The following is a 13,821-nucleotide window of genomic DNA, read 5'->3' as shown; positions in this document are numbered from 1 at the left end:
ATCAGTTCCAGTGTTTTTTTTCTAGGCATTATGAAAGCCATCCAGCAATCTGTAAAGTGTAACAAACCGATGCAGTGCAGTAACAGTCTGTTCCAACACTACTTTCATAAAGTCAAAGGGTTTGTACATTGCATTCATTTACTCTTCACCTTTGAACCATTTAAGATCAGTTGACTTTTTCAGCTATTATATATAAATTCTATATAATGAATAATCAAGTCTTCTACTTCCTCCTCTTCCATTTGTCACTAACAGTTTTGTTCTCAATCTCTCTGAGTTCAATTTTATTAATGCAGATAGACAGACTACATATAAAAACAACATTGCTTTATTGGTTTCTTGAAAATATACATTTTAGGGATCCTCACATTCCAAAAATACATTTTACAGTTACATTGTTGAACTTCCCATAATAACGGATTCTACACAGAAATGCACACATTAACAAAACAGTCAAAGTGATCCAAAAGGTCCTAAAACTGTAATCTTGGCATCACAAATACACTCCTACCATGCACATTACATAATAAAAATATTTAAAGCTACTTAATTAGAAAACAATCCTTTCAGAACCGCTCAGTTTGAACTGCCACAAAACGCTGAAGTAATACATAAAAAAACAATAATAAAAACTTTCACTCAATCCAGCACAGACCTATTAACCAAACATCCAGAAGCAGTTCAGTCTTCTATGATTTCCAACAGGCCTTTTAGTTTCAGACTGCACGCAAGCTCCTCTTCACGGTTTGCTTTTATGAGCCTATCAAGCTCCTCCAGCTGCTGTGTAAGCGATGCAGGTGCCACTTTTCTACAACTGGAAGGAACTTTCTCAGCAAGGTCACCTGTTTCAATGTCCTACAAAAGTATACAGGGAAATTAAATGTAAGTAAGAATTATTAATTATAAATAATAAATACCATAATTTAACACCATCAGAAAAAAGTCTGCATAAGGAAAGTTCCCCATGTTTTAATGCAGCAGTTTAAAGCAGTCACACTGCCAGGATTGTTGGCTAATCTTACTGGCACAGAAAAGCTTGTTACATGTATAAAGTTTATGTACGTAAGCCATCCTCTTGTATTTACACAACTGATTGTGCACTGTAGGTCTGGATTCAATTACATTTGCTTTTTTGCTTTAAACTACCTCCCTGCTAAAGGACAATTATGTGAGAATGGGCATTTCTTGCTCCTGGGCTCCCCCTACAGTTGGGAGGTGGAATTTGAAGCTTGATTTAAGTCACCCTTTAAGAAGGAAATGCTTGCGCACATTTTTAAACAAAGTGGGAGATACAGAACAGTCACTGGAAAAATGTGGACAAGGGAGGTGGATATAAAATTACAAAATGTTACACACACACACACACACACACACACACACACACACACACACAAAACATAGACACTTTTCTCCTGTAAGTGGAATATCACGATACCTGTGTGAGGCAAGCAGTGGGAGCGCTGGAACGTCGGGAGGGTGTCAGAATCTCAGGCACACACAGCAGCGTGGACGGCATGAAGAGAGGCATAGAGACAGAGCCCAGAGGATCCACTTCCAACCACCGCTGCAGCTGCTCCTCAAATCTAAACACACATCAGAAACTTCAGGATGTTTATCCAGAAGGCAGAGAGCATCTGTCTCCTACCATAACAAATGCATGGCTCAAATAAACTGCTTTTGGATCCCAATTTTTAAAAGTCATTTTATAAAAAAATAATAATAATGTAATCATGTAATTTAGCTATTAAAACATTCTGAATCTAGTTTTAAATAATGTGTTTAACTAACCTCTGGCTTTGAGCCCTCTCCTGCTGAATGCTAGAGAGAAGGTTGTGGGGCAGCAGCTCCTCAGGGGTGAGGGTGTGTGTGATATCCAGCACAGAGGGGCTCTCCTCTGGCTCTGCCTGACTCTGAAACAGCCTCTGACGGGGAAAGCGTGCTGCTGGGGACGTAGCCACTCTGGAACTTTCTTTTGAACTGTAAGAAAAACAGAATATTCATATACACAAAATATACAAAGCTAACTGTACAGTGTATAACATTCTTTATTCTTCTTCAGAGGTTGATAGCAGTCTGATGGTGAACTGGATGGACTGAGATGGAAAAGAAGCAAAAAATAGTTAACAAGTAGAAAATGCCAGGCTGGATACATGGAGGTAAACTAAGTAGTACTCTATCAGTTTCGGAATCCTCCTGCCCCATTCTTTAACCAGGCTACTTCGTACCACACACTAAACTGATTGCTGTAAGAGTATGTTAAATCTTAAGTCTTAGGAAATCTTAATATAAACACTAATAATTTAATGGGAATGGTCTAATATCTTCTGAAATATTCATAATTATGTTCTTTTTGTTGTTTTGCTAATGTAGGTCATTTGTAGCATAGCTTTTTACACCTCTATTGAATTTTATCATAAACTAAGGCATTTTTCAATTTTCCTTATGCGGTTAAATGCAAGCAGAGGACACAGAGCAAAACGGAGGAAAGAAGAGGCGGGGGAAAAAAAAAAAAAAAAAAAAAAAAAAAACACCTCAAACTCAGCATCTAAAAAAATAAATATATAAATCTTCACTGAGAAACGTGGAGAGGAAAGTCATAATTGTCCTTGTGTAGATACTAACATTGCCTTTCTGAACAAGTTAAATTAGACAGCAATTCTAGTAATAAACTACTGGAATTGGCCATTTTAGAGGTTTAACATCTAAATTCTTACAGTATAAGACAAGTTTAAGGCAAATTAAAATATTTAAGAAAACCAATTGTTTAAAAAAATAAATAAATAAATAATAATAAAAAAAAGTAAAGAATGTTAATTGTCTTAAATTCTTACCCATTTGAGTTCTGCTGTTTTTCCTTATGAGTACGTTTCACAGCTGTTACCCAACTCTCTGGAGGCACAAATTCCATAAGCTGTTTTTTGAGACAGTACACCAGAATCTCCCCATTGTCAGTGAAAGCATCTAAAACAGAAACAGGAAGTGAAGTTAAAATAGGATCAGTTATCACATGTATATGATATATACATGTATATATTTTTACAATTTGTCCCTGGCTAAAGCAAGCCTACTCACAATGTCATGTTAATTTCTATTTGTATTCTTAAATCCCACACCTCACCTTTTGATACTGGGCTCTCTAGTAAACACCAGTCTTTCAACCGATGCTCTATGCAGAGGAATAAGATGTCATCCCAAGGTATGTGGCTAAAGGAAGGCCAAGTCTTTTCACCATCGTCTTCATCTTCTATGCCTGCCTGCATGTGTTGGGCACGTACCCTTGCTAGCAGGTGCTCCAGACGAGACATGAGAAGGGGCTGGCTTTGGGGAGAGCTGGGGATCTGGGATACATACTGAAATATGGATGTGCACAAATGGGGCCAGGAAGCTGGTGGAGGAGAGATATATGTTTTCAATAGTTAAAAAAAAGTGCTTTATCAACACTATATACACAGTAGAGATTTTCATGATCATATTAGTCAGAACAGCAGTTAAACTGCTCCCAAACCATTTGTGTGCATATAAATATAACATAATAACCATACCATTTGGAGGAGGCTGATCCCACTCAGGAATCTGCAGGCTGAGGATGGTCCTCTTCAGCCATGCCAAGTGCTGTGGAGAATTCCAGTCCAAGTGGGGCACAAGGTCCCTGTTCTCAGGGAGAGAGAACTCAGGTGGTGGCCAAGAAAGACCAACCATCTGCTCAGAGCTAACCAGGTCTGCCAGGTAAGTCAGAACATTGTTATACAGCTGCGTGATGGCTGCTGCATCCTGACACATGAGGCCTGCATGCACTCGCTCCTGCTTGTCACGGTGAAATCTGGCATGGAACTCACGGCACAGCCCTCCTTCTACAAACTGCACCAGGGGCTGAGAGGAGAGGACTGTAGAGGCTGGAGAGTGAGCCACCAGCCAGTGCACGGCCTCACCAATCTGACAGAAACCAGAGAGAGAGGATATACTTATTTTCAATGCAATATTTTTGACACTTTATAGGTTAGTGGTCAATGGCCCAGATTTGAACATCGAACTCCAACCCTAATCAGCTACACCTGCTCCGAAAAAGGCCACCAATAACCTTTACAAGATGGAGGTGTTTCATATAGATTTACCAAGTTTCTTTCTAAAGATGAAGCTTGAGCTTCTACAAGAGGTAGTACAACATCACTCACCTGCTGAGATCCCTGGAGGTCATTTATGCTCCCCGAAACACGGATGAATATGTATTCTGAGATGACTCCATCATTAACTAAAGACTTTAGTTGAAGAACTACAGAACAAACAGAGAAGACAAGTCATGATTCACTGGTACTAAAATGATAAAGAACAACAGATCATATGGTCATTAGATAAGTAAGCACATCATTTCATCATACCCACCTTCCTCCAACTTCTCGTCAGAAATGGCTCCCTCCAGTTGGCCGGGTATGATCAGTGCCAGGGGGAGCGCAGAGTTCCAGCCACTAGCCTCTTGCACCTGCTTCAGTTGAAGAAGGGCAGACAGTAAAGGCACATCCTCATCGCCCGACCTGAGGTCAGAGTGATCCATGCTGGGCAGAAGTGGCAGTAGCATCAGCAAGGCACTGGTGCCCAGGAGCTGCTTCTGCTCCTCCAGCTGGCTCTGGCCTGTCTCGTTTAGAGGCCCCCGGCTCACCTGCATACATATAAGCACAGTAAAGACACTGCAAGCCAACAGCAAGTCCACCTTTAAAGGACTAACATGCTTTACAGAAAAGACCTAAGCAAAAAGGTGAGCAGTTAATCATTGTTTAGGTACACATCTTTTGATGTACAAAGCGCAAAACGCTTGTTTGGAATATCAAGAAGAGCTTTGTCAGTAGATGTGGGTATGTGTAGGTCAAGTCCTGTACTCACTTTTACACAGACGTGAACTTTGTGGGTTGTTTGTCCAACATCTCTCAAAGTGTTACTGATTAGTAGAGTTTCCAGCTTTCCTTCCACCTCTGCCATGCTCTCCTCCTCCTTCTCTCCACCACCCATCTTAACCTCTAACCACTTTGTGAGGGTGCTGCAGCAAAACCAAATAATGAAAGAACAAAGCCATTTTTGGGTGTTGAGTCTGATGGTAAACACAGACATTGCTCATTTACCAGTTTTTTGTACCTCCAACATAAACAAGAATTGGTACAAGCATTTCTGTGCATTCCAACACCAGCATGAACAAGCAATATCTCTACATCCTAAGATCCTGTGTGGAAAGTCTATGGGAATATGTATCCACCGTGTTACTGCACTATAGGACAAAGTTAGTGTTCAAACATCTCTTATACCTGTTGACAAAGTTCATATCACTATCCTCGTTGCTGGGAAGCAGAAGAGCGGCTTTCCAAAAGATTCTGTCAGGTGGATTTGGAGTGCTTTCAGCCACTAGCGTGGGCAGGTCAAGAGGTTTCCACACACGCTCACTAAAACAAATGAAAAACCAAATAAATAAATAATACAAACTGATCTGTATGTGTACTATACGCATTTGTACTATAAGCACCGAAATCTACAGCCTTTTACCTTAATAACAAATTATAATAGAAGTTCACCCTCATCCGACGGATAGTGTCATTCCTTGTTTTAAGTAATCTAAAATAAAAAATAAATACATTTTTTAAAAAGGATTACACACTACAGGTGGTTACAACTAAGCTTGCTGAGAATGTGAAAAGTAATGGTGTGGTCACCTTGTGCAGGACACAACCATGTTCCCTGCATTACCCAGGTTTACATGGCCTTGAGCAAGTGTCTTCACAAAAGGAACAGATGGAGCACTGGGAGCCAAGGCTTGCAGCTTGAAACGAGGATCCACGCAGCAGGGGGCTGCAGGGAAGCCACGCATCTGCCTCTTTAGCTGTCTACGTACTGCGACCACATCACGCCACCTAAACATACACAGACAATATTTTTTATATGTCACAGTTCATTGTTCTGGTAAGCAAACAGTAGCAAGAGAGACAATATGGAATACAGGAAAGCATGTGCCCTTAATGGACACCTTTGCCACACACACACACACACACACACACACACACACACACACACACACACACACACACACACACACACACACACACACACACACACACACACACACTGCGTTTACCTCTTGATGAACTTCTGTACTAGACGTAACTCTGCATGCAAAACTTCTTTAGCCAGCTGAGCAATCTCCACAGCCAGAGTCTCCACAACTAAGCTACTGCACACTTCCTCTGAGCAACGAGCAAGACATGCAGCCTTCTCCTTCAGTGCAAACCTATGGGGTTGGAAATGTTTTGGAGAAAAGACTGAAAAACTTCCTTGGGATAAAACATAATTGTAAAGCTAAAATGTTGTTCAAATCAGATCAAATGTATTGAGACTAACTTTATCTCTGCATCAGCTACTTCCTGACTGCACTGTGTAAGGACCTCCTCACTAATCTCAGTGCACAGCTCTGAGCTCAGCTTGTCTAGGAAAGCCTCATGTTCCTGTCTCCGTCTGCAATCAACCACAGAAACAGAAGCAATTGTTGAGGAGAACTTGTCAGGTGCAATCGATATAATGTTCCCCTCATAGGAAGAACATAACACTACATCTTAATGAATGAAAGGTCATGGTATCATTTTTAAAGAATTACTGAAACAAACAAAATAAAACATCAGAGAATGAAGAATATAAGCAGGATTCTGCATGGATGTGCAAGCTGAATAAATCCGTGATGCCTTAAACCACTAGCATTAATACTCTTTCACAGACCTGGCTTCTTCCAGCTTGCGTTTCTCCTCAGCAACTCTCGCCTTCTCAGCAGTGATCTCCGATGCAGAGATGTCTCTTAGCATGAGAGCAACAACCTCACTGACCACAGTCTCCAGCTCACTCTCACTCACACTGCAAACAAATTTAGGGTCAATGTTAAATTCAAACACAGCAGAAACTACATAAGAACAAATAGGCAATGTAACCAAGTTAGGAAGGTTTCAATTTGACAATTCCAACTTTCTGTGCTTTATAAAATATACAGAAACATTTTCTAGAGAAACACATTTTCTAGGTGCACCTACCTCAGCGCTACAGAGACGTATTCAGCCCCAGCTTTGGCTATGGCTGAGACCTCAGCCTCCAGAACTTCCTCCACCACAGAGTCCACCTCAGCCATTATATCCTGTAGGCAAAAGCATGCCAATTACCTCAGTCACTTTATGTTCAATGCCACTTAAAATATTTCAAGCACAATAATGGATTGTGACCATGTGCTGAAAATGTTTCTCGAAAGCGGTCAGTAAATCTGAGAACTAGTTTGGAATCCTAAGTTAGAATCAGTCTAAAAACTGAGGTTGATGCCTCACCTGATCAGTGTATGTTGGTTCAGGCTTTGGAGGGGGTGATGGGGGTCTGACAGGCTGAGGCTGTGCTATTGGCTGGAATGCAAGCTCCTTGTGCATTGGGAACTCTGGTACTGTGGGCTGGGAAGATTCACCAGTCTCCGCTGAGTCACCAGGCTGGATCAACTCCACTTCTGCAGTGGGCTTTCCAAACAGCCTTGGCTCTGCCAATAACTTGGATTTAAGCTGAGGCCTTAGTTCCATTTCAAGTAGGGGTTTCACTTCTTGTCTCTGAGGAAGAGCTGCCACTGTAGAAACACAAAGCACAACAGTTAAACCTTGGTGTACAGTCATGAGTTGTAGACTAAAAATTCATCTGAATAGTCCTGTCAAAAGGTAATGTGCCACAAATCAGGCAAAATCAACGGAGTCAGTCATATGGACAGAGACCCCTCCGTCCTAGAAGATTGGATAGGGCTTCCACAGATGCTTGGTTTTGTATCACAAACACAGGACACTTAATCTATCCAATTTGGTTTTTATTCATTTATGATTAATTGATTATATGAGTATTTATATGTACTATATACACTACAATGGACAAAAGTATCAGTCAATGTTTCCTCCTAAACAAAAGAGTTTATTAAATAGTTTATCCTGCTTTTGCTGTAGTAGCTCTTTGCTAAACAGAGTTAAGTTTACAGCACCTGGCAGGGAATCGAAGGGAGTTGCGTCCCCTATGTACTTGTTGTTCATGTCAAAGCTGCAGACTGGAGTGTGCTGTGGTGGGTTAGGGAGTTGTCCTCCATTCACAACCTCCCCGATTAGCACCATCCTCTTCTTCTCTATGGCCACAGACTTCTTCTGTGGCAGGGGCAAATCTGGCTCCTGATAGGCTGTACGGCTGAGTTCAACCACGCTGGAGAACACGTGTGAAAGAGAAAGAATTGTGACGCAGGTTAGCAGGCACTGTATTAAACGTCACACATTTTTAAAATACACTTACAATAAACCTGCTTGAAAATCAAATACAGATGTGCGTTTTTTTACCCATCAGAAACACTGAGGCCATACTGCTGGAGGAAATCAGTGGCTTCAGCAGCACTGCGGAACATAAGCATCCGGACCAGATCCTCCACAGGAAAGCTGGTGGATCTCTGAGAGCCCACAGTGTAGGCTATATTCAAGGCCTTCAGTGCAGAGCGTCTCACCTATCCAAACACAATGAAGTTAACAAATACACCATGCATGTACTCCATCGTACATGTCATCTATGAACTCCAGGGTTAATAATTTGAGCCTCTAGGCATGAATGGCACTAACCTGATTAAAGTATCTATGGAGAATGCAGCCAGCCAGATATGAAGCCGCTTTCACCAGTTTGAAGAACCTCACAAAGTTGTTGCTGTTGAGTGCCGCAAAAGCTTGTACTGCAAACTTTACTTCCACCGAGTCCCGGACCTCTTTACGAAATTGCTGCACCTCACTTAAGGGCAATAAACATTTTTTATTTGTGATTTTCACTTTCAAAGATAATATACATAACTAAGAATATTCACACAAACACTGAAAAAAAGGAACCAAATACTAAACATAAGTCATGAAACTCACCGAAGAATATCGCCATCATTAAGTTTGAGCAGCACGTTGTACTGGCGGAACTCAGCCTCACAGGGGCAGTACACCTCCTTAGTGGCCAGATCCTGATACATCTCCTTCAAGCTCTGTAGGCATTTGGTCATGTTTTCATTATTGATCTTAGCATCGAAGGACATCATAGGCTCCTGGCATAGATGGTGGGCACAATGGATGTGGAAGCGGGTGCATTTCTCTATCAGAGACACAGTGGCCGGGTCACACAGGTGCTGCTGGGTTATGTCCTAAATAATTGGAGAAAAACCACAGACAAGAGGCATTAAGTAACGTTTAGTATTTTAAAATGTATTAAAAAAGAAAAATGATGAACAGCACACCTTACGAATTCCTCTGGTTCTGTTCCACACAAAATCATACCAATCACGGTAGTTGCCCTCCCCCATGTCCATTATTTGAGTGACTAGGTAGTCCATGGTCATACTCAAGACAGGCAGAGGTCTCAGTTCGTGTGGGAGAGGCTCCTCCTGGTCAGCTGATGACCTACTGTATTCTTTAATGGCAGCAAAATGGTCCACCTAAACAGCACAGCAAAATCAACTTCCAATCAGCATCAGCAGCAACCAAAGGAATATTTTAACAGAAAATGTTTCAAAGTTTTAAAAAGAGCAAGGTTTGGTATTAGGGATCAGTAATATTTAACACGTCTTCACAATTTTCTAATTTCAACATGGATACCACTTTTCCACTCATCAAGACCAAACAAAACCCAACAGAATGTACGATCAGCAGAACGAGTACACTGAAGCCAACGGTTATAATGTGTTTGACAAATGAAGGTCCATGCAGCAAACACTCTAAGACTCGAGTAATAATGCAAAGAAGGTGAAGAACCTTTTCTGTTTCTGGAACCAGCTCAAAGCTGCTGAGTTGATTGCGGGTTTCCCTCATGTAACGCTCCTTCTCCGGGCACATATCGGGACATGTTCCCACGAACACTTTGGACAGGTCCAGGTCTGTTCGCTTGGGTCTTGCTACAAAGAAGAAATAAAGTATGTTATATAATGATCAGGCCACCCATTTTTAAGCCCAGCATACATACAGGCTAAAAAACAATGGTTCCTTACATTGCCGAAGGATCTTGTCTCTCTGCTCAAGAAGACGATACTTTTCTTCCGATGTCTCAGCCAGCTGACCAATCAGAGGCTGAAGGGAGGAGGGCAGGCTAAACACTGGTCGATCTATGATCTGGCCCTCTGAGCCTATATCCTGTTGTGGTTCACTGTCAAACTGGAGGGTTTTTTGCACAACAGGTTTTTTAACAGGAGATCTGAAAGAACAAAACCAGACAGAAAAGAATTAAGATCATTCATAGTGTGGGTTATGATATGTGGTAAGCTAAATTTATGAGCAGGAGTGCCTTATACTTTTCATTTACATTTATGGCACTGATGCTCATGTTGCACAGGTAGACAAATGTAGCATTAGTAGTCTTGCCCAAGAACCTGTTTTGGTGTAGCATGGTGGGCTTTACCATCCACTCTACATCAACGGTTGATTAGAAACACTGACCATTATTTAATAAATAATCTTAAAAAGAAAAAAAAAAAAAGAAAAAACCTTACCCTTGAATCAGACAGCTGGAGCTGGGGGCAGGAGATCTGGGCAGAGGTTTCCTCAGTAGAGTGGCCTGAGAGACCATTGGCTTTGGCTCTCCTTCCATGCTTTGAACGTCCTCGACTTCTGAAAGTGACCTTGTTGCTTTTTCACCTGGACCTGAATAAAAAATTTTTTTTTGACAATGTCTATTTTTTTTTATTAAATTAGCTATAAAACAGCTCACACTCACTCACTTTGTTTCTTTCTTTGCCAAAAGATTTGGATTTCCGTTCCCTGGAAGTTTTTACCCTTCTTTTTCGCCTTAGCAGCTGACGCCTGAAAGAAGGTAAATAGTCTTTAGAAATCTAATATTTTAGATTAAATTGGACAAGAACACATTCTGATAAAATTAAAAACTCACATGATCATGGAAATGTACAATGGCTAGATTCTTTGCAGATTTGCAGTACACTCTGCGTATTTTTCCAAAGCGACCAAAATGTTGCTCTATTAAGTCTTTCCGGTTCAGGTTGGCTGGGATGCCCTTGCATTGTATGGCGGTGGCTTCAGAAGGAGAAAGTCCTGCCAGGCTGTCAGTGCTCTCGCCACGACGAGCCCTTCGCACCGGGGTGCTCGTTTCAGCTTCAGGCTCAGGAGCTTTAAGATATAATGGCAAAGAGTCTAACATAAGTGCAGTTAAAGAGAGTATAATCTCAAGTCCAGTAAAAGGCATGCTAGTTCTGCTTTACATGCTTAAAGGGAAGTACTGAACTCACCAGGTTTCTCTTCTTTTTCCACAACATGTCTTTTTGGAGCCGGAGCTCTAGGTGGGGTGAGTGGTTCATCAGCATCAGGAGTGGGATGGTCTGGCCTTTCCCCATGACCCGCATCTATAGGATGGTTTTCTTTCTTGCCCGCAGGGGCTGACGTCTTCAGCAGACCACTCAATGCATTCCTAAAAAGTCCCCCTGCAGGCCCTCGGACTGTGAGAAGGGGCCGCTTGGGTGGATGCCTTGGGGCATCAGCTCCACTTTGGGTCTTGTCAACTTTAAAACCTTTCTCCTGGATGGTGCTCGGGTCAGCAGGCTCCTCTTTCCGTTTCATGCCCTTTCCAAGACTACTCAAAGCTGTCTCTCCTGAACTCTCCTCGTCTTCCACTCTCCCCTCAGAGCTCTGTCCAGGCTTCGAACCTCTTACTCCAAAGATTGGCTGGCCAAAAACTGTGCCACTAAATTGAGGCATCTTAGCTTCTGCCTGGGGCTGGAGGACCTTTGCTGAGAAGCTGAAAGAGGAAGGGCTGCTAGGAACAGTGGTAGGCTGAGTAGCAGTGGTGATGGTGCTGCTGCTAGGGGGGTTGGCAGGTTGAGAAAACGTGAACTGCACAGAGTTTCCACCAGGTGCCTCCGTCTGAGAAATGTTAGCACTTGTGACTGGAAAAGAAGGGGCTGCACCAGGCTGGGAGAAGCTGAAGCCCAGGCTTGGTTTTACACCGATAAAAGGTGAAAAACTAGAACTACCAGGTCCACTGCTGTCTGAGCCACTCGTAGCCGGCTTGGCTAAAGTCAATGGTTCTGGAGCAGAAGGCAGCTGAGGGTTGGAAGGCTCTGGGCTGACACTGAAGATAGGCTTGAAGACAGCTTCATTTGGTGGCTTAAAGCTAAACTTGGACCCAAAGCCACCAGCTTGTGCATTGCTCTGAATATTCGCAACAGAGCTTGGTGTAGAAGTGGGCAAAGAAAAGGCAGATGGTTGACCAAAGCTGGGCTGAGGTCCTACAGCGCTGATGGAGGTACTGGACAGTTGCGGGTTACTGGAAGAAATTCCAAACGCAGGCGCAAGTGTGGGTTGCCCGAATGCAGAGGTCTGACCAAATGCTGGAACCTGACCAAAAGCAGAAGCCTGACTCTGTCCAGTAGATGGTGGAGATACTCCAAATCCAAGTGTCCCCTGACCCAAAGTTGTCTGTCCAAAAGCAGGCGCTTGCGCTATGGAGGTGAACGATGAAGATTGTCCCAGCCCAGCACTTTGCCCAAAAGAGGGTGCCTGGCCAAACGAAGGCGTCTGGCCAAAAGCAGATGCTTGCCCAGACGTTTGTCCAAAAACCGACTGCTGGCCGAAAGCTGAAGGCTGACCAAATGCTGATGTCTGGCCGAAGCCTATATTCGGGGCTGTGGTGTTTGTGTTGCCTTGCTGATTAAATGACTGAAACATGCCACTACTCTGATTGGCGTTACTTGGTACCTGAAAGGCACCTTGCTGTCTACCGAAGATATTAGATGGATTCATGGTGAACAACAGTCAAAACAACGATGCAGTGATCGACTACAACAGGCTTCAGGATCTTAACACCTTGATATTCTCACTCCTGCCTCACAACATGGGCAGGAGACAGGGCTTGGTCACACTCTGACCTCAGCGTTGTACAGGAAAATCCCGTCTTTCCATCGAAGAGTTTATCAGCATCATGTAAACCTGTAGGGGTAAAACAGAGGGAAGCTGGTCAACAGTCTGGCAGGGTCGGTTTTATTGCTTCTCAATAAACTGTACTTGCTGATAATCGCTGCACAACACAGTCTAATCTTCTCTGCACTACATTAAAAACCCGCAAAAGTAAACAGTCAGCTAATATTTGTAGCTAATTAGTTACACCCATTCCTTGGGGTTTACACCATCATCGGTGGCTCGTCTAGCTGCACTTGCTAGCTGGCTAGCTAACGTTGCTGTCGGGCTAACGACGTTAGCTTAGCTAGCTAGCTAGCTGGTTTTGCTCGCTCCACACCTCTCAATACAGATCCCGAAAAGACCGCTCCAGACCGCCACAGCAGTGGACTGCTGTCCTCCGTGTGGTCTAAGTCATTTGTTTAAGCAACTTGAGCCATTATCGTCGCAGGATCGCTGTGTTTATCGTTTCGGTAGCTTAGCCACTTAGCAACCCTTACCAAACACTTTCTTCTTCTACGTTGTAATGGAAGAGCACGGAGACTCGAAACCCTCTACTGCCCCCGGAGGTTACAGGACAAACAGGGTACAACCCTTCAGCTCACAGCGAAGTGAAAGTCCGCCAGGTTAGTCGAGCAACGTACGGACCCCCTAAAGTTTGAGAAAGGTTGAAAAATAATATTTAAAAAAGTTCACTCGATTTAATAAATCATTCCTTTAAGTTAAAAATACGTCCTTTCAATAACATAAAACGCCTCTCAGTTTAGAGTGACTGAACTACATATAGCCACCCGTGCAGGGACGGACTGGCCATCTGGGACACTGGGCATTTTCCCCGGTGGGCCGACAGTCCCGACCCTTTTTTGTAATTATTATA

The 13,821-nt window shown here is 42.9% G+C and overlaps 1 protein-coding gene across 2 annotated transcripts; it reads right to left on the bottom strand.

The window, feature by feature from the left end:
* Positions 1-312: 312 nt before the first annotated feature.
* Positions 313-13,512, bottom strand: mcm3ap (minichromosome maintenance complex component 3 associated protein). 2 transcript variants are annotated; one of them, XM_072685629.1, is made up of 29 exons: positions 13,445-13,512; positions 11,282-12,977; positions 10,927-11,162; positions 10,760-10,841; positions 10,532-10,682; positions 10,034-10,236; positions 9,801-9,940; positions 9,287-9,484; positions 8,925-9,193; positions 8,637-8,799; positions 8,364-8,524; positions 8,021-8,232; positions 7,338-7,621; positions 7,053-7,153; positions 6,748-6,879; positions 6,376-6,489; positions 6,113-6,265; positions 5,694-5,891; positions 5,527-5,595; positions 5,292-5,426; positions 4,876-5,029; positions 4,381-4,654; positions 4,173-4,270; positions 3,543-3,933; positions 3,119-3,385; positions 2,832-2,961; positions 1,789-1,977; positions 1,436-1,583; positions 313-855 (listed from the first exon to the last, which is right to left on the bottom strand). In XM_072685629.1, exons 2-29 carry the CDS (start codon positions 12,789-12,791, stop codon positions 682-684), a joined length of 6,336 nt encoding a protein of 2,111 aa, XP_072541730.1. In that variant the 5' UTR covers positions 12,792-12,977; positions 13,445-13,512; the 3' UTR covers positions 313-681. The 2 variants fall into 2 exon arrangements, with proteins under 2 accessions (XP_072541730.1, XP_072541729.1); XM_072685628.1 differs by lacking the exon at positions 13,445-13,512 and adding an exon at positions 13,285-13,421.
* Positions 13,513-13,821: the final 309 nt, after the last annotated feature.

Source organism: Salminus brasiliensis, chromosome 8, assembly GCF_030463535.1.
Source record: "Salminus brasiliensis chromosome 8, fSalBra1.hap2, whole genome shotgun sequence".
Lineage (NCBI taxonomy): Eukaryota > Metazoa > Chordata > Actinopteri > Characiformes > Bryconidae > Salminus > Salminus brasiliensis.
This window is presented reverse-complemented; position numbering and strand designations above follow the sequence as displayed.